Source organism: Falco biarmicus, chromosome Z (genome assembly GCF_023638135.1).
Source record: "Falco biarmicus isolate bFalBia1 chromosome Z, bFalBia1.pri, whole genome shotgun sequence".
NCBI lineage: Eukaryota > Metazoa > Chordata > Aves > Falconiformes > Falconidae > Falco > Falco biarmicus.
The window spans coordinates 67,311,602-67,330,535 of NC_079311.1; the positions used below are offsets into that span (position 1 = coordinate 67,311,602).

The 18,934-nt window shown below is 44.8% G+C and overlaps 1 protein-coding gene across 2 annotated transcripts; it reads right to left on the minus strand.

Annotated features, from left to right (window-relative positions):
- Positions 1 to 406: 406 nt before the first annotated feature.
- On the minus strand, positions 407 to 7,414 carry FST (follistatin). Of its 2 annotated transcripts, none has more exons than XM_056325475.1 (6): positions 7,115 to 7,414; positions 4,739 to 4,930; positions 4,088 to 4,306; positions 3,496 to 3,720; positions 2,231 to 2,461; positions 407 to 1,757 (listed from the first exon to the last, which is right to left on the minus strand). In XM_056325475.1, coding segments are annotated over exons 1-6 (951 nt in total). In that variant the 5' UTR covers positions 7,197 to 7,414; the 3' UTR covers positions 407 to 1,755. The 2 variants fall into 2 exon arrangements, with proteins under 2 accessions (XP_056181450.1, XP_056181449.1); XM_056325474.1 differs by having other exon boundaries at positions 407 to 1,514; positions 7,115 to 7,409.
- Positions 7,415 to 18,934: the final 11,520 nt, after the last annotated feature.

Sequence of the window (18,934 nt, forward strand, 5' to 3'; positions counted from 1 at the left end):
TTTTTCTGTTGGTCATCTGAAAAGGTGAAACAACTGCAACCCCAGTAACATGGATCTGAAGGTTAGCAAAAAATCAAATGCTAAATCTCCTAGAAATATGGAAGTTAAAGATGTGCAAGAAATGACAGACTTTTTATTTAGAGGGTGGAAAGGGAAACAAAAATGCCAAATCTCTTCTCCTCGATCACTTCACTTGGATTCAAAATTAATTAATACCAATGAACTGGAGACATTGCTCCTGTCTGAAATAAAGGTTTCTTCAATCAATGTCAGTTGAAAGCTTTGGCCTTAACCAATGTGTTTCACCGTTATGCCATGCAGAAGCCTCCTTTCCCCTAACCACCAGTATGTCTTCTCTGCACCAGAAGACCAGTGCCCTTTAGAACCAAAAACTGAGGACTTCCTCTAGGGAAAATTCCATTTTTTATTTTTTTCACTCATAATTTATTTACAAATACACATTATAACTTTTATATACATTGCACATTTACATGGTAGAAAAGTACAAAACTATATATTTAAATGAATTTATATTTAACTCGCCATGTTTGAAAATATAAAATTGCATCAGAAAAAAAAGTATTATGAAAAGCAAGAAACTTGAACTGATAAAGCTTTGATATAACTTTTAGCGGCACACTGATTGGGAAAACTTTGAAAGTGGTACTGCAAGACCATCTTAAAGGAAACACCTGATAAAACACTTATGCATGTTACAAAAAAATAAAACAATTAAAATAAAATAAAACCTTTATTCTTATAACAGTTAGCCCTGCAGCTATAAACAACCTTCATAATCCGATTTCTTTGGGTCCGGAATTCGTATAGTACAGTACATACGCTCAGCCCATTGAGATCACTTCAGTACATGATGTGATCAGAAGTAGAGAAAGCGGAAGAAGTTTCCTTAAAGACCACCTCACTGCACCCTGGAAGTATACTTAAGTCAGTTACAACACCTTTTGGTCAGTCAAGATTCCTTGTAAACAAAAACCCGAGGGATCTTTTATGTACAGAACCGGCAAGAAGAAAATCCAATAAATAAACGTAACAGAAACTGACATGCAAGTTTGTTAAAGTGGAAAAGAGTTAACATCAGTGAAACAAGAGAGATGAGATCATGTGGGTAAGCTCTAAGGAATGGACTTTTATAGTTTACAGGAAAAAAGAAAAGCTTTACTTTACAAGCAAGAGACCTCACAATAAATAACACTGCTCTTCCCGTAACGAATAAATTTCTTCAAAAACAAGGTGTACAGTCAACCAGACATTTTATGTATAAATTATAAAACATGACACAGTATAAATAAATGTCTACGAGACTCAACTATATGTATACTTTTTTTCTCCCCAAAATAAATAAGCATACACTTATTTACAGTATGGACATTGGTTTCGTGCCCAATGGCTATTCCAATAGTGATGGAGGTTTTACCACTCTAGAATGGAAGATATAGGAAAGCTGTAGTCCTGGTCTTCATCTTCCTCTTCATCCTCTGGGTCTTCATTAATGGCTAGATGGGGGAATACAGGGGAGCTGTTGTTTAAATAAGGACAACAACAGCGCAGAAGCAGCTCAGTGCATGTTTTCAAAGCCCTCTGAACAGCCATAATACAGCGTTGCATTTTATGCGACTTGTAGTGAGATGCTCTTTGGCATCTGCTGTTATGCAATAAGGTTTTTTATACATAATCTATGAAGTCATAACTGCAGAAAGTTCTGAAGAATCAATGGCTCAGGTTTTATTGGCAGATTCCTGAAATCAAATAAAAAGCGCTCTTGTGTTCTAGGTTTAACTGCTTTGTGTCCTTCATTCAGAGTTAGTAGAGGCAACTGTGCTAAACCAGATGCCCATGTGCTACCATTAAGCTTGTTCTTTTGGACAGTTAAAGAGTTTATCCGGGTGTTAAAGCAATCAGCGAAGCACACGAGAGCAGACAAAGTAGGAATAAGTCACTAGAATTACACTCCTAGGGCAACCCCTTTCTGACAGAATGACTTGTCCTCAGAATAGCCCCAAGACCCCAACTTGAAGGTCAACTGGTTGTTGGAGATCTATCGCATTTTATAACCAAAGTGTGTGCGTGATAGATACATACTTATATGACACCTGTACTGTACCTTGAATCTCTAAATCAAGCTTTCTTATGTTTAAAGGTGTACTTCTTCATTACCTAGAGATTGCCTTCAGAAGCTTTAAGTGTCTGCAGAATTAAAAATCTCACTTACAGTTGCAAGATCCAGAGTGCTTTACTTCTAGAAGCACACCCATGGAGCAGGCTGCCTCTTTCATGGCACACTCGCTTGGGTAAGTTGTGTTATCGCTGGCACAGACTGCCTCGTCTGACTTGCTTTCAGGGCATAGCTCATCGCAGAGGGCGCACCGACCTCTGCCAACCTTAAAATCCCACAAGCATTTCTTCCCAGCACTGCATTGAATGTCTTCACAGGATTTGGCTTCTAAAAATATACACAGGATACTAGAGGTAAGTGAAAAGACAAAGAAAAAAGAAAAGCAAACCCAAACAACCCCAAACTCCCTTTCCCCTGTGAACTGTGAACAGACAAAGCTCCGACACAGTAGATGTGATAATACTTGCTGATTTTGCTCAAGCAAGTAGTCCCTTGGACACTATTGCCTGTCTGTATGTGGGGGAGGAAAGACAGCTGTGCCAGCAGAGTTTGGCCCTGGGAATACAGAATTACATTTGCCTATTGTACATGACTTTCCTGCTCTGTTTGAAGTAAGTGGAAATTCAGCTCCCCAAATTAGCGGTAAGTACAGAATTTGTCAACACATTGAGATTTCTAAATCAATTATTTTTAAACTAGCACACAGAGTAGTTGCTACAAGATTGGAAAAGGAATTCACCTTAACGTATGCTAATTTAAAGGAGCCTAAAACTCCCCCAAATTCCCCCAGTAGTTTTGGGTAGCAAAGGCTGCCCTGAAGATGCTTCCTGGTAACACACTTCACTATTGGTCCTTTCTGGAAATCACCATGCAAAATGTCAGGATGCACAGGGATTATTTGCCTATCTTCACCCACCAACTGTCTCAAAATTCTGCAATATTTCTAAAGAGGAAAAAGTGTTCAGTTTCCAATTAAGTTAATGCAAGCTTTGCCAAGACCACTTGAAGACAATTGTTTCCAGGAATCCAGATCGACTGAATATCGAGACCTTGTTACACTGTAACCACGTCATCGTCTATTTTATGGCAGCTACTTCTCCATTAGATACTGATGTCGGCGCCCACAGGAATAGCAAGGGAAGAAAGATCAGGCCCTCTACTCCCTCATGCCTTTTGCAATCTTTTCTGAGTCAAAGCTCACCCTGACTCTCCTTTTCCAGGAGGGGAGTCCTAACCCAGGCTGTTGGAAGTCTCTCCTCATCTCCAGCGCTAACTACATCCATCCAGTTGCACACTTAACACTCTGAAACAGCTGACTGAGGAAGTTCCCCCCACCCTTACCCTCCTACCGAGATACCTACTGATGCATTTTCCTTCGTAGGCTAATCCAATGGATCTGCCTAGTAGGCAGGTAGCTTTCCTCAGGTGGCAAGCACTGGCGTAAGTTATGCCGTCATTCCCGCAGAGATACTGTTCAGGGGAGGTAGGCTCTGGGCAAATTCGATTACACATCACACAGTAGGCATTATTAGTTTGGTCAACCACACATGTGGAGCTGCCTGGGCATAAAACATCCCTACAGGTCTCTGTAATAAAGATGGAAACACACAGTGATTAATAGGAGATCCCAGAGCCTCAGCACGGAGTGAATGGGTGGCACAATAAAACAAATTATCAGGTAAAAGCCTTTAGCAGCTTTCCTCATTTAAGGGCCGCTGGAGGAAACCTTCCCATCTCAGGGTAGCTGGTGGGACACAAGTGCTGCTAGACTATGGGGAACTCCCAGTGCAGCTATGTCCTTGTCTGTTGCTCGTGGTTTAGTTACTGTCTCCCAGTGTTTGGAACATCACCCTGGTTCCTGTGGGGCAGTACATCCAACAGCTCCTCCTCCCTACACTCAAGACACACACCCTTTGGCATTTGAGGGAGATCAGATTAGATTTGCAAACCTACTTTTGCATTTGCCCTGATACTGGACTTCAAGTTCGGGCTGTTCTTTACATCTGGCTTTGAGAAGGGCACACTCGTTCCTGTAGGTTTTCCCATCTAAGCCACACACGGGACCCTTCCAAGTGATATTAGAGCAATCCGGAGCACAAACACACCGAGGTTTGTTCTTCTTGTTCATTTTACATTTCTTCCCGGGTCCACAGTCCACGTTCTCGCACGTTTCTGATGGAAGGAAAGAGGCACCGCTTTAGTACCGAGTGGGCAGAACAGACCTGGTGTCAAAACTGCTTAAAGAAAAAAAAGACACCGTGACCCCAGAGCACAGAGAGAAAACACCTTTCCCCCCTTCCAGGAAACACCACTCGAGGGAAATCTCCCGCGTCAGTCAGGGCCGGGGCAGGGCGGGGGGGACGACGGGGGACGGGGAGAGGAGGTCGGTCCCCTCCTCTCCGCCGTGTGCATGGTGGCCGAGAAGAACTGGGGGTCCCCTCACCGATCCCAGGGCTGCTACGAGGCGCCCCTCAAAGCCCCACCGAGGAAGGGAGCGGGAGGATCGCGCTGCCCCCCTCCAGCCCCTTCCCCGCTCCTCCTCCCCCCGCCCAGCCCCCGCCCGCACCGCGCCTCGGCGAGAGCAGCTCGCCAGCACCCCCTCACCTTTGCACGGGATGCAGTTTGGGGCTCCCCCATTAAAAATCATCCACTTAAAAAGAGTGTTGTCGTTGACGTCCTCTTCCGTCCACGAAGTTGTCAGGCGGCCGGTCTTGCAGCACTCCTCCTTGCTGAGGTCGGTTTTGTAGAGGACCTGGCAGCGGCCGTTCCGCGCCTGCCGGAGCCAGCAGTTCCCAGCTGCGGGGGAGGGGGGGACGGGGACACCCAGCCGGGTCAGTGGCAGCCACCAGTGACCCAGACACAACACGTGCGCCTTGCAATGACTTCTACTAGACTGTTTACTTTTATTTGTCCCATTTCATAACCCGCAGCTACTCCGGCCCATTTGGGAGCGCAGTTTAAAAAACCAACAACCAAAACAAAACCCACAAACCATCCAACCAAGCAAAAAAACCAACCCAACAAACCAAAATGCGCACACCACACCCCCCCAATAAAAGCCAGACCCAACAACCAAGAAACCCCCAAAATCACAAAAGAAAAAACCGAAGGGGGGGAAAAAAAAAAAAAGAAAGAAAGAAAACACCCGATCAAAACAGGACGAGGCAGTTTTCGGAGGTATTTATTCCATATGTAGAGCAGAAGGAGCACTGCCGGCACGTGACAGCGACTTGAAAAGGGTGTGCATTTAAAAGGGAATAAAAAGAAAATCGCGCTTGCAAATTCCATCCTCCTCCCCCTGCCCTCTCCTCCTCACCGCGGCTGCACAGCAGCATTGTTTTAGTGCCGCACAGTTTCAGTCCCAGCCCATTTTGCAATCTGCACGAACTGGGAACATTTGCTGTTAGCGAAGTCTTTCGAAATCTCCACATTTTGCTGCTTCTGTTGACAAATGTCTTTCCTTCACTAAAATAAGTCAGCAGAGCTCCAAAAAAGTGCGCAAAGTACATAAAATGCAAGGCACATAGGTCCCTTGTAGCAAAAGGAGGTCCCTACGGAGTTTTACAAATCGATCAAGCTGGAAAAGTTATAGGTGCCGTCTCTCCCGCAAGCATTTCAGAGGAAAGTACACTGTCCTGAAACCGGATAGAGTGGGTTTTGTTGGTATTTCTTTTTGTCCGTCCCCGTCCCCCCCACCGTCGTCGTCGTCGTCGCCGTCGCCCCCCCCCCCCCCTTTTTTTTTTTACTAGTTTCCCTGTTATTTGTGGAGTCAAGCCAAGAACATTAGCCCAGGCAACTCCCCCTTCTTTAGCTGGAGAGTTTTGGTTGGGATGAGTCTCTCGTGAATAACCAATGTGACTTCTCCAGAAACTCAATACCAATTGATTCTGGTGCTAATCCAGCCAGGGCTCGATCCTGCCTCCTTACTCCGATGGGAATGTACCACAGCGAGGGGTCAGGATCGGCCAACCGGGATGTCGCTGGGCACGGGGGAAAATATACTCCTTCCCCCCCAATCCCCACCCCACCCCCCACCCCGCTAAAAATCATTGAGCAAACAACGCCCTTAAAAAAAAAAAAGTTTCGCGACTTACAGTTCTCTACATTAAATTAACTTATGCTCTATCTCGGTAGTGGGGGAGAAAAGGAAAAAGAAAAAAAAAAGAAGGAAAGAAATTGTAAAACAAGCAATGGTAAGACATCCAGGTGGTGGCTGGAACACGGTCAAGATAAGGGAAAAAAGCCCCCAAAATAAAAATCAATATTCCCTTGTGTCTAAAGAGGGCTCTTAAGAGTTGTCAATTTCAGGGTCGGGTTTGTTTTGTTCGCATGGGAAAAAAAACCCACCCCAACTTATTTGAGCATATTCTTCAGTGCAGGAGAATTTATAACATTAATACTTATTCACACACACACAAAAAAAAAAAAAAAAAAAAGAAAAAAAGAAAAAAAAAAGGAAAACAAAACCAAAACACACCACCAACCAAACACAAAGGAGGGGGGAGGAGGAAATCCCAATATTAAGGGAATGTCCGGAAAATGACCACTTGTTGGTTTCTAAAAATGTCAGCTGTAATCGCGGGGCTCCCCATCATCACCTCTCTCTCCGTCAGGCTGGCGAGATAAAAATCTGAGCTAAATTACCAACAAACTTTGAGCACTCACTCGGGAGCCGAGACAGGGAAAGTTCCCTCGCGATGCTGCTCTTCATTCATGCTGCATAACAGCAATAAATACCAAGAATCATCCTCATCTGTCCTCTGCGCCTATGCAGAGCAGTGCGAAGATCCGACCAAAAAGGAACCTAAGTGACACCTCTGCACCTCGGTACAGAGCAGCCCCATGCCCACATTAACTTCTGTCCTGTTGGACCTTGGAGAGAGGCGTTTAACACCGCAAGCAAACTAAACCGTGCCCGAAAGACAGAAAACAATAGTAATAATAAAGAAAAATATCTGCGAATAAACAGTCTGGTCTTACCCTGCACTGTGTGATCTTCCATGAAGTGGCACAGAAACATCAGGAGTAAGAGCATGCCCGGGTGGATTCTCTGATTTAACATCCTCAGTATAGCAGGGAGTGAGAGAGACACAGAAACAGCGTGAGGGGGAGTAGGGAGAGGGAGCGAGCACTAGCCAGCCTCCTTATGATCGCTCTATTGAATGAACGTCAGGCTGTGAATGCAGTCTCTCTTTAAATCTATACGGGGGTCCTAGCTGTCTGCGGTGGGCGGTCTCCTAATGTGTGTGTGTGTCTGCTCGGGGGTGGGGAGATTTAAAAAGTTCAGTGTGAATCAGGTGACATTTTCCACCTTCTGGAAACCCTCTCCAATAATCCGCTCTAGGTGCACGCACACACAGGCGCGCACCGGCGCGCACCCGCGCAGCCCCACGCCCGCCCTGCGCGGCGGAGGCGATGGGGCCGCCGGCTCAGCTCAGCAGCGGCGGGCAGCGCGAGCCCCGGCCGCCGCGCCTGCGGAGCCGCCCGCGCCCGCGCCAGCGGAGAGACCCGCGGGGGCTGGAGGAGACCCGCGGGGGCCGGGCAGCCCCGGTCCCCCCGACGGCGCGGAGCCGGGCGCGGAGCGGCGGCTGCCCGCCCGGGGCCGCGAGCGCGGGGCGCAGCCGTCCCCCCGCTGAAGCGGCCGCTAAGCATGAGCACCGCTCCGCGCACCTCCGGCGGGCGGGAGGCGGCTGGCCAGCTCGCCCGGCGGGGCTCGGCCCGAAGGAACCCCAAACCCCCCCCGACCCACCCCAAACCTAAAAAGAAAGCACACGAAAGACAGAAGGACCAGATAAAAGTTTAATACCTAGGGCTGCGCCCAAGTGACAGCCTTTTCACTGGGAGCCCGGGAGGACGAGACGGGAATGGGGGCGATGTAGGCGGTCTCCTCTCAGAATCAGGGAAGATTGCAACATCGATAATGAACTTCTAGGGCACTAGTTTATTAAGCAGTCTGGCATTATTCTCCCCTTAGAGAAGTTGGCGGTGTCTTATTTATAACATTTTTTGGCACCGCTGAATGAAACTGAGTAGGCGATATTTCCTTTTATACAAAACGATTACTTAACGGAAAATGGTATTGTTTATTCAAAAGCTGCCTTTTTAATTTCGATTCTTTCGCTTTTCTGAGCCACCAAAGCACAACAGACTGCGAAGTATGCAGACAGGAATGCCCGGACAGTGCCGGGTCAGGGGCCGGTGCGCCGCGGCCGCCCGTGCCCTCCGCCCGGCCCTCCCCGCACCCCTCCTCCCGCTCCCGCCCGCCCCCTCCCCACAACTGCAAATAACTCAGCGATAACAGATTTTTTTCCACCAACTGCAGGAGATAGTGCTAATCTTTTAATAAAAGATCCCATTACAATGGGATCTGTCTGGACAGACTATAATAGATTCAGAAATACAGCCGTGCTAATATTAGAAGACAGTTGTTTGGGTGCCTCAGACCGGGCCCTGGTCCTGCTTTGAAAGTGGGCATGAATCACAATGTCCCTCGGTACCACCTGCGGTCACACGCATTAAGCAGCAGGCTGGTAAATGATTGACCTCGCTGCATTTTTTTGTTTTTGTTATTATTATTATGATCATCGTCCTGAGCAGCGCCCGGGCATTTTGAGCACTTCAGAACCTCCAGGACTCCACATCCTTTTTAATCTTTTCCCAAATTGGTGCCACTCTCCCTCCGCCCCGCGCCCTCCCCCCGCGGCCTCCGCGCTCGCCCGAGCAGTAGCAATGCGGGGGTGCGTAGTGCCCTCTAACGGCAGACGGCGCTAACAGCCGGCGGCGGAGCCCCTCACCCCCGAGCCGCAGACGAAGGGACGGCTCCAGCCCTGCCTCTCCCCTCACGGAGGGGCCGGGCCCTGGGCGCAGGGTGCGCAGAGGCCCCGCGGACCCCCGGCCCCCGCGGTGCGGGGCAGCGCCTGCCGGCTGCGGCGGCAGCGAGCGGGGGCGGCGAGCCGCGGGCGCGTAGGACAGATCGAAGAGCCGCCGCGGCGGGGGGCGGCCTGGCTGCCCTCGCCGCCCCTCCCGGGCGCCCCGATCCCGGGGCCGTCCCCGGGTCGCCCCGCGGGGCTCCGGCCGCGGCCGCGGCGCGCCGCCGGTGCGCGTCTCGAGGGGCAGCGCCCCCCCAGCCTCCCCGCGGGGAGCGCCGGGCCCGGCCGCCTCTTACCCGAGCCCGGGGGGCCCCGCGGGGTCCCGGCGGCGGCGCGGGGTGGGCAGCGGCTACTGCCGAGAGGGGAGGCGCCGCACGGCCGCGACACCGGGCGTGCTGCGGGGGGCAGGCTCACCTTGCCTCAGCCGGTCTGTGTGTGCTCGTTAACAATTGGCCAGTACCGTGTTTATCCTGATAATGTTTTCAATTACAGCGAGGCATTTTCAGGCTGTATTCCTGGAAGTGGGATGCTGGATGGGTCGATAACGTTTGCACATGTGCTTCATGCATGCATCATCAGGAGATCAATATGATTGTGCTAGTATGGAGATTTGTATCACACCTGTTCTCTGACATCACATAGAAACAGCTGCTGTTTCTTTTATTTATCCCCCCCCCCCCCCCTTCTTTTTTAAATGCTAAATATTGGATATGTGTGTAACAACATGCCAGGGATATATTGTATAATCAGAAATGCTTTCTTCTTTCTCACTGTGTGCATTCCTGTATGAATCCCCCACCCCTTACTGCTTTGCCAACAATCACATTTAAATTGCCAGAAAAACAATAGGGTCGATCTATAACTGAATTGTCAGGCAGCACACAAAAAGAGTGTTGTTCTCAGCCTGACAGGTTTTAAAACTTCTTTCTCCCAAGAAGTGTATGCATTTTAATATGTGTTTTTGGATGTGAATCCAGTCTTTGCAGCTGGCCCTGATCTTGTAATAATAAAACCCTGTATGTACTAACATCTCAGACTCTCCGAAAGTTCACATTTAGCTCTTAATTTACATAAAATGTATGTCTTTGTCCTATCTGTAATATTGCTGTAGCTGCAACAGATTCCATAATCCAAAATATTAAATGGCTGGTCTCTGAGGAAAATTGCAGCAAAATACTGAGTAGGAGGAAAAACAATACCCAAGTGTAACCTCATGTGACATGCATACATACATACATATACCCACACATGCACACATACATATACATCTGGGTAATACTTATTTTGTGATACGTCAGTACTCATTGTAGTAGTATAATGTATTTCCTTTTTGCTCTTTTCCCCTCACTGTGCTGCCTCTCAACAGAGGAGTGGTTGCTTCTATCAGGAATGGACCACCTCAAGACCCTTTCTTCGGTAAGGAGCATGTCTGCATTAAATTTTCTGAGGATGTGGATAAGACTCCAAGCAAAACCAAATTATTTGGAAAGGATTTCGATGTTGGGCAAGTGAAAATGGGAAGGCCTAGCCTGGCATTTCCCAGCCTAACATTCTAGTGAAAGGAAAAGAGACTCAAACACCCTCCTGTGGTCCTGGATGTATGCATCATCCGATGCAGTTTCTCACACAACTGGCTTCTTCCACAGAACAAGTACTCAAATAAAGGTAGAACGTCCTCTTCTGGTAGGAGAGAAGACTTGTTAGCCTCCTGTGTTCCCATCTAATTTTTCTGATTATCACAAAAAAAAAAAAGGTCCTGTTTCTGGAAAACTGCACTTTTACAAAGGTTCCCTCTTTTGCATCTCAGATACCAGATTTAAGGAATTTTTTTTTTTTTTTTTAAAGTAGAGGGCAATACAAGCCTTTTCTGTAGAAATTCCATGTGCTGTTTCTCAGTGACAAGTAGCATAAAAATTTGGATTAGAAAGGTTCATTTCTTGATTTGGTCAAGACTTTTCCATGAAAAACAAGCAAACCAATTTCTGATAAAACTATGCTCCAAAATATATTAACTTAATTCTAATATTAGATAGTAGATTTCTGTGCTATTACACTGAAACTATTCCTACGTGAGTGAGACTGTTAGACATAGAACTTGTATGCTATTGGTGAGTGTTGTGCTAATTAGATGAACACAGATGTGTTAAACAGTTATTTTTTCTTTAAGTTGACCTAAAAGTGGATGTCTGTTTTCAGGTTGTGGACAATGGAATGAGTTAAGAGGTAGTAAGGATCTTACCTAATAAATACCACTGGTAAAAATTGCAAAGGGAATATAAATTTAACCGTCAGTAGATGTTTGGCAAGTCACATCTGAAAAGCTGTCATCTCTTTTGACCAAGACAGCTGGAAACAGGTACGCTATCTGAAACTTCTCCCTGTGGTTCAGTGGAAGGAAGGAACTGAACATCATCAAGCAGTCCTCTTGTAGGTATGCAATCTGTAGTTTTAATAATCCACCCTGTGATAGGTGCTCACACTGTCTGGAGGCTACCCTAAAGATTTAGCCTGATTCATTGTGGTTCACGGGAAGGATAGGAGGACAGTATGATAGGGACAGTGAATCAATATGGAAAGTTTCAGGTAGCCTATGGAGATTTAGCAATTCTCTGTGTTTGTGGCTTTGTTTGTACTGTAGAAAGGGCACGTAGACAGGTGGCATTCACATTTTAGATCAGATAAAATTGATGTATATGTGGTATGAGCCAAACCGACCTGTTTCCTACTTTTTATTCGTGATTCAAGGGAGTAATAGCAAAATTGTGTATCCCTCTACAGTCTGGTGAATATTTTCCCCTTGTTGTAGGCCAGAACAGGACAAGCTGTCTTAGACACTACAAAGCTATTTTCTTCTCGTGTTGGCAGTACCACAAACCAGCACCTAGGAAGTGCAGCAAGCCTTATTATTTAGTACCCACTGCAAACAGGATGTGATGTGGTAAAAGAAAGTTTAATGCATGAGTGGAATGAAAAAAGTTGCTAAACCAGCTAGAAAAGCTTTCCAGGTTATTGAAAACTTGGACAAAAGTACTAAATTCCAGTAGAAAATAGGAGTGGAAAAAATGGTAAGGAAAATATTAAAATCATTAACTGTCTGAGGAAGTTAAATGAAAATGATAAAGGAGTATACTTATCTATTGCTTTACTGATCTGATCTAGCGATCAGATACTTTTCTGTATAATTTCAGAGAACAGAAAACAACTAGAAATGTGCACAGCCCATGGAATTTGTAGGGCAGAAGAGGTCCCTCCCCTTGTTGGGACTGCAATTTTGTCAGCAGCGGCAGGAATTCTGACATTGATTCTAAATGAAATTTTGGAAAAAAAAAAAAAAAGAAAATGTAGTTATTGGTGAAAACCTGCTTGCTTGCTCAAAACAGCCTTTTGGGATGCTAGTGTTTTAGAGGAATGCCTAAATGCCAAAAAGGCAGTACCACCAGCTCTAGATAACCCATTTCCACATAAACGCTTAAGAAGTGGTGTAGTGGGAGGGAGCATGGAAAGAGCAAAACTCTCAGAACAGCCCCTGGAAGGCCATTTCAGCTTGGGCAGCATCAAGCTAACCTTTGGCTGTCTCAAGACATGTGCTCAGTGCAGAATGGCTCTTGCCCAGCTTCCTGACTGGCAAATTGCCCTTTCTACTTCCACAACTCTGCCAAGTGGAGCTATGTCATACTTGGTGATAAAACTTCGGATTTTTAAGTTATAATTATAGATGAAGAGCATGGTGCTTTAGGAATGGTGGGGTTATGTGTGGTTATTGTACTTTTAAGGTCTGGAACATTTTGTATGGCAAGCTTCAAAAAATGTGCTGGTTGGCAATCATTTGTAGCTGGAACAGGACTGGAGACTAAACCCAAGTTTCAAGTGGGGATGGATATCGTTTGTAAATAACTACTGTCAAAATTCAATTAAATTTTGCCATTATTTTATTTTTCTTCTTGTTAGCTTGATTCTATTAAAGTTAATGTGGAGGGCATATCTGATTCATTGGGTATGTGAAGTCACATCATTTTCTAATCCAAAAAAGGCTTTGTTCAGCTGTAGATCCTGGCTTGGAGCTTAAATGGAATCAAAATCACTGTTAAGAGTGATACCCATAGCCAGCTGTGACAAGTTGAATATAGCATGGCAAAAAGGGTAACAAATGGACAATTTCCAGCTCAGTGCATATATCTGGTGACATACTGGATCTTGTTTCTAGACTGAGAGAGTAGGTGCTTGAGAACATCAAAGTTACAGCCTTGTTAGGGACAGGTCATTAACTTCTTATTGTGAGGATTGTGTTTGCTTTATTGCCAATCAAGGAAGAAGATCAGTTTTAATGGGTAACTTTCAGAGATTAATGGAACCAAATGGACTTTAGACTGCTGTTTAGTCACTGTCAGCTTACTGGAACATTATCAGAATTGTCCTACATAGTACATATTGATAAACTCCAAATGTCATCGAAGTATAGCACGTGAGGAAATGAATGAACTAGACAGAGCCCTCAGCAAAAATAATAATCTAAATGAGACAGATTGTGACAAATTTATGCTTTCTTTTGGGATGTGTTGCATACAGGGTTTTTTTGCAGTGGCGGCCCTGCATGGACTGACTGCTCAGCGGTTGCTGGCTCCACAGTATGTGCTGGGAGAATTGTCTCTCTCCAGCAGCACAGAAACCGGCTTATGTGCTTCTAATACTCCCCCAAGAAAGGGGGTCTAGGAGGAGCCCCGTGGCACCTGTTCTGTCCACTGACTTGATTAGTTCACATATGCTTTCTTTTACACTTGATCAAGAGGTGACTTGAGGAGCCAGAAGCCCTGAATCGAAGGATTGATATCCAGCCTGCCAGTCCTTAGGGCATGTAAGTTCCCTTCCTCCCTGAATGCCTGGAAAAAGATGAGACCGTGCATCTTCTGTGGACAGGGTAGCGAGTTCTCATCTCATCTCAGGGTATTTCTCTGGTTTCTGAGATGGCAATCCCGTTTTCAGGTCTTTCTGCAGAACGATGACACTTTGCAAATAATCTTGTAAAAAATGAAAGCTGAGATTCTGGTAAGATGCCTGGATTCCAGTAGCTAGTGTTTTAAGAAGAACATAAAATAAGTCCTTGGTAGAAACACTAGAATTTCCAGCTGGGAAATTTAGGCCTGCAAAGTATGGGGCCGTACAGGCCTTGAAAGGTGTGAAAGCACAATAGTAAAAGTGCCCTACTTTATGAAAAAGTGGTTATCAGAGAAAGACACTTTCCTTCATATTAATTTACAGAAACTCAAGAGCTTTTGGTGAAGGGTCAGAAGAGAAGGAAGGGAAAGGATAGTGTAGGGGTACATAATGGAATAATCAGAAAATCCAGAGAGGATTCTCCAGAGCAGAGAATCAAAACAAGGCTGATTTATTAGATTCCCATTGCTGTTCATGGTATTTTGGAAGAGAAAAAAGAATAAAATAAGGATCTTAGCAGTGAATGGATTGTAAGGGAGATTTTGAGGAATAACTTGAAAATCTGAAAATACATTGATTTAAAACAATGTTCACTACTCCAAACTGATTTACATCTACGAAAAATTCATAAAATAAGAGAGACCTCTTGAGGACTAAGGATGAACTCCATTAGCTCCATTCTTCTTAGGTGTCTTTGACTTACACAGAACTTGCTCATCTATTGGTAAAAAAAAAATTAAAAAAAAATGGAATAAAGTAAAGCATTCCTGAGAAGACCTAAGTCAAGGTGGATTTCACATCCATTAGGTGGGAAGAAAGTGTATCCACAGCCGCGTGAATGCTTTATCCACAAAATTTTGAAGCATGCTTTAGTAACCTGCTACTAGTAAGACACAAATCCTTGAAAGAATTCATTCTGAAGTATCTCAGAGGTGCAGACATAACGAATCTGAACAGTAAGAGAGTTGTTTAAGCATCAGACTCCGTGTGCTGTTTGACTCAAACTGCAACATATCAAAATTTGATACTGCAAGTGAAGTGACTGACTCTTTTGAAGAAAATAATAGCATATCAGCTATGTAACTTATGATGTCTGGAACCACTTACAAATTAAATGAAAGTACTTTTTTTACTCTGGCTTGTTTAAATATGCACATAAGTTTTAAGGGCTTCTTTAAGCCTCCTAAAAACTTTGTTAGCACATGCTTATCACTTTTATCCTGCAGCAGGACAGTTGCAGGCATTTTTTGTCTTTTTCTAGTAAGTTCTAATAAAAGTGCAGTATGAGGGTGTTGACTATATTAATCTTGCTTAAAAAAAAAAAAAAAGGATAAAAACTCCAAAGTGTACTTGGAGCTTCTCAGGAATAAAATTATCTTCACGGAAAAGGGAGGTAAAATATTGGACATGTTCCAACCCCAAGTTAAAAGAAGTTACAGTTTGACACAAAGATGAATGATCACAGATGAAAGTATGTCTGGATGTGGGGAGAGAAGGTAGATTGTAAGGGTTTATTTGCAATTTTTTTTCTTTACTACATTAATATTTTGCTTAAAGTGATAGGATGTTTGTGATTCGACTACAGCAATGTCCTTTTAGATGCAGAACCAAGATTATCTTCAAATCTGATCTCTCTTTTTTGAACATTCCTGTTCAGGCAAGATATACAGGTAGAGGTGATTCCTTTTATCAAACTAGGACCCATCACTTTCACAGTTACATGGTTATTATGCATGGCTTGTTATTTAAGCCAAACTCTGCTGCAGTAATTCCTTTTTTATGCTGTAAACATGCTTTATCTTTGAAAAAATTGTTCTTTTGTATCTGGAGGAGAAGAGGCATCCTTTCACACCTTCTTTTATCTTAATATCTTACAGTCAGGCAAGTTTTATTGTTCCATAGACTCAGCCTGAGAAAGATTTGTACGTGGAGCTTTGAAGGCTCAGAGACACAGGCAGGGGAAAAGGACAACACTTAGGGTTTTTTTGCTTCATAAATTGCTCCTGCAAGAAAAACTAGTGGTGTAAAGTAGAGGCTGTACCCTGTATTTGGACAATGGGAATTAGCACCACATTGAAGCAGAGCACACTGGCTTGCCTGTTGCTGCTGCTCCTGCTCAGGCTTGTCCTTCAGGCATAACCCTCTAGTGGAACGGGATGGGATTTCAGTCGCATGTGGGAAATGTCTCAAGTTTTGCAAACGGATGCTCCTCCTGAGACCGCTCTGATTGCATCTGAGCTCCGATGCCCTGAAAGGGGGCATCTGATGCCCTGAAAGGCCGTGCAGAAGGAAGATGTTTATTGTGCAGCTATCCAGAGGAGCATTTCTGCCATGCTCCTTGAGAAGTGTTCCCACCAAGCCCATGGGAACCCTATGGTCTGGGGTCTGTGAGGTGTGCTGCCCTTTCACATATCCTGCCTCTGCCCAATTAACTTATATCACATGGAGGAGTACACATGGTTGCTCTAGATTCCCTCAGGAAGCCTCACCTGCTTTGCTGTTGCCTTCTGGGCTTTGGTGGCCATTCTCCTGTGGAGAAAACAGAAAATAGCAAACTTTTATTAATCTGAATTCCTTGTAAAGTAAGCAAATAAAAATCATCTGCAGAGATCCCAGGCTAAAAGGAAAATAGAAACTCCAGGGTTTTTTTTAGGGACATGGGTGAAGGAACATCTTCAAGATCACAAAACCGATTCCTTTTAAGTTTAGATTGTCAGTAGCTACTTCTTTTGACTCCCTTCTCCATAAAGTTCACCAGATGACCTTTTCACACTATGATGATGCCATCTCATTTTGTTCCTGGAGTGGCTTTCTTTCCCCAGGTATCTGCTTTTAGGGGAAGGCAGAATTTGACGTAAACAGATCAGTTGCTTTCAGGAAATAATTGTTACCACTGACTGGGTATATTAGATGCTGCCAGATTTAAGGGCATTATTTGTCCCATTAGAAATAGTTGGGAACCAAAGAAGCAGGTTCCATTTCTCCCGGGTCTTAGGCAGTTAAATGTTTTGCAAGAATACCTTCGGGAGTCCACTGCTAAGCAATAAGGTATTGGATATAAATAGACTAACATTGTACATGTAAGGTTAATTTGTAAAGGAGAGAGATGGATTTGGGATTAAAATAGAACACAGCAGCTGTAAAATCACTACTGGTCTTTCTTGTGTCATTCTGCGAGACTAATACTGTTTTGTCCTAGGTCACTGTAAATTTACGGTAATGATAATGTACCTGCATGTTGTAATCTGAGCCCAGTTATGAATGACATATTTGGTCCTGGGCTATTTTGAAGCTCTGCTGTCAAATACAGAATGTGCCTCAGGTAGCTGCAGGGAAAATGCAGTCACCAGCACTGGGATTGCCTGTCTGATAAAGCAGATGAGGGAGGACCCGCCCGTGCTCTGTGCTGGAGGTGGAGGGGAGCCTGCCACTAGGGAGGGGAGGAACATGCTGCCTCTCAACAACATGCCATCTCTGCTGTCCCATTCTAGTAGTCCTGGTGGCATGTGCTGAAAGAGGGCACAAATGGCTTCTGCCTTGTGACTCTTTCCTTCCACTCCTTGCCACCTGTGGGGCAGACGGGAAGGGGAGAAGGACAGGTGTCTGTGCAGGTGAGGGTACACACCAAGTAAGTGGAGGCATGGAGCAACTTCCCTTGCTGCCCCTGAAATCAGGAAAGACCATGGCTGTGCAAGCAGCTGCACCTCTGCTCTTGTTACTTCTACTCCTGAACAGTTCAGTACTAGCACCAGTTGTTACCTGTCCCAAGCCCCAGTTTCATGTCCACAGCTGCTTTCGTTCCTCTTCAGGTGGGATACTCATGCCAGGGTTGTGCAGAGCATTGCCTCCCAGTCTAACTTAAGCCCATATTTTCAGATTTCAGGGAAACCTTGCAAAGTAGCTATGCAATTTGTTCTTAGCATTTGGGGGATGTATGAATGACAGACTCTGAGTACCTATGCTGTCATCTATACAGGTGTGACAATGAAGCTTCTGTAAAGCTTCTGACATTGCCTGCTTTAGCAGGGGGTTGGACTAGATGATCTCCAGAGGTCCCTTCCAACCCTGATCATTCTGTGATTCTGTCATAAATCACCCATTTTACAGTAGGTCAACAGCTTGAAAAAAGGCAAGAAACTTGGTCAATGAAAAGATTTTACAGATGCAATGCATAGCCAGGCATGACAGTTAAATTAACATTTCAGCATGACATAGCCACCTATATATTTCATTAGGCAGAACTTGTAAAGGGCCTTGTGGAAGCACCATCTGCTGATTTCCAATAAAAATGCAAATGCCGTGGAAACTTTCTGCGTTCTATGTTGAAATGGGCTCACTGCTAAATGCTAAACCCAATGTGCTTCCAGCTTGGATCCAGATTTGAATCAGAATGAGTTGTTTATGTTGCTCTGTAGTCTATGGAGTGCTTTTTCTTTCCTATGCAAGTTGGTGGAGAAAAACTACTACAACCTGAACTTCTCCTCTGTGCTTTCCAGACCATGTGATGTATCATCTACAGCATCGTTCCTAGTACTTTTAATAATGACTCTTCATGATATTTATAAACATCCTTGGAGATTCCATTTCCTGATTACTTACATGATAATTATACAAAAACAAACCACCTAAGTCTAGTACAGGGCCAAGATACAGTATGCCAGCTGAACACACGAGACAAAAAGCAATGACTCATTTCTCCACAGTCATTTATAAACAAAAGGAAGAAACATTGTCAAGGAAATAGTGATTGAATGGGTTTTCATAATCCTTTGTAGGTAGAACAACATGGAATACATGAAACCCAGCAATTGTTAAGGGGATGTGATATTTTACTATATTGAATCACATGTGAGAAGAACCAGGGCATCCTATTGCATTACCAGATTTCTTGTTATGTGTGGGCAACTCTCCTTCATCTTACAGGATTTGGTCTGAAGAGCTCAAGAGAGGGACATGCATTGTGCTTCAAAGTTAATGAGAGTATTGCAAGTAATGGTGA

Excerpts from the sequence above, each read along its gene's own strand:
- FST (XM_056325474.1), bottom strand. The coding sequence starts at position 7,196 with ATGTTAAATCAGAGAATCCACCCGGGCATGCTCTTACTCCTGATGTTT. Across the intron at positions 4,307-4,738 it reads AAACTGCATCCCGTGCAAAG|AAACGTGCGAGAACGTGGAC; the intron begins GTGAGGGGGTGC and ends TCCTTCCATCAG. Across the intron at positions 3,721-4,087 it reads GTATCAGGGCAAATGCAAAA|AGACCTGTAGGGATGTTTTA; the intron begins GTAGGTTTGCAA and ends TCTTTATTACAG.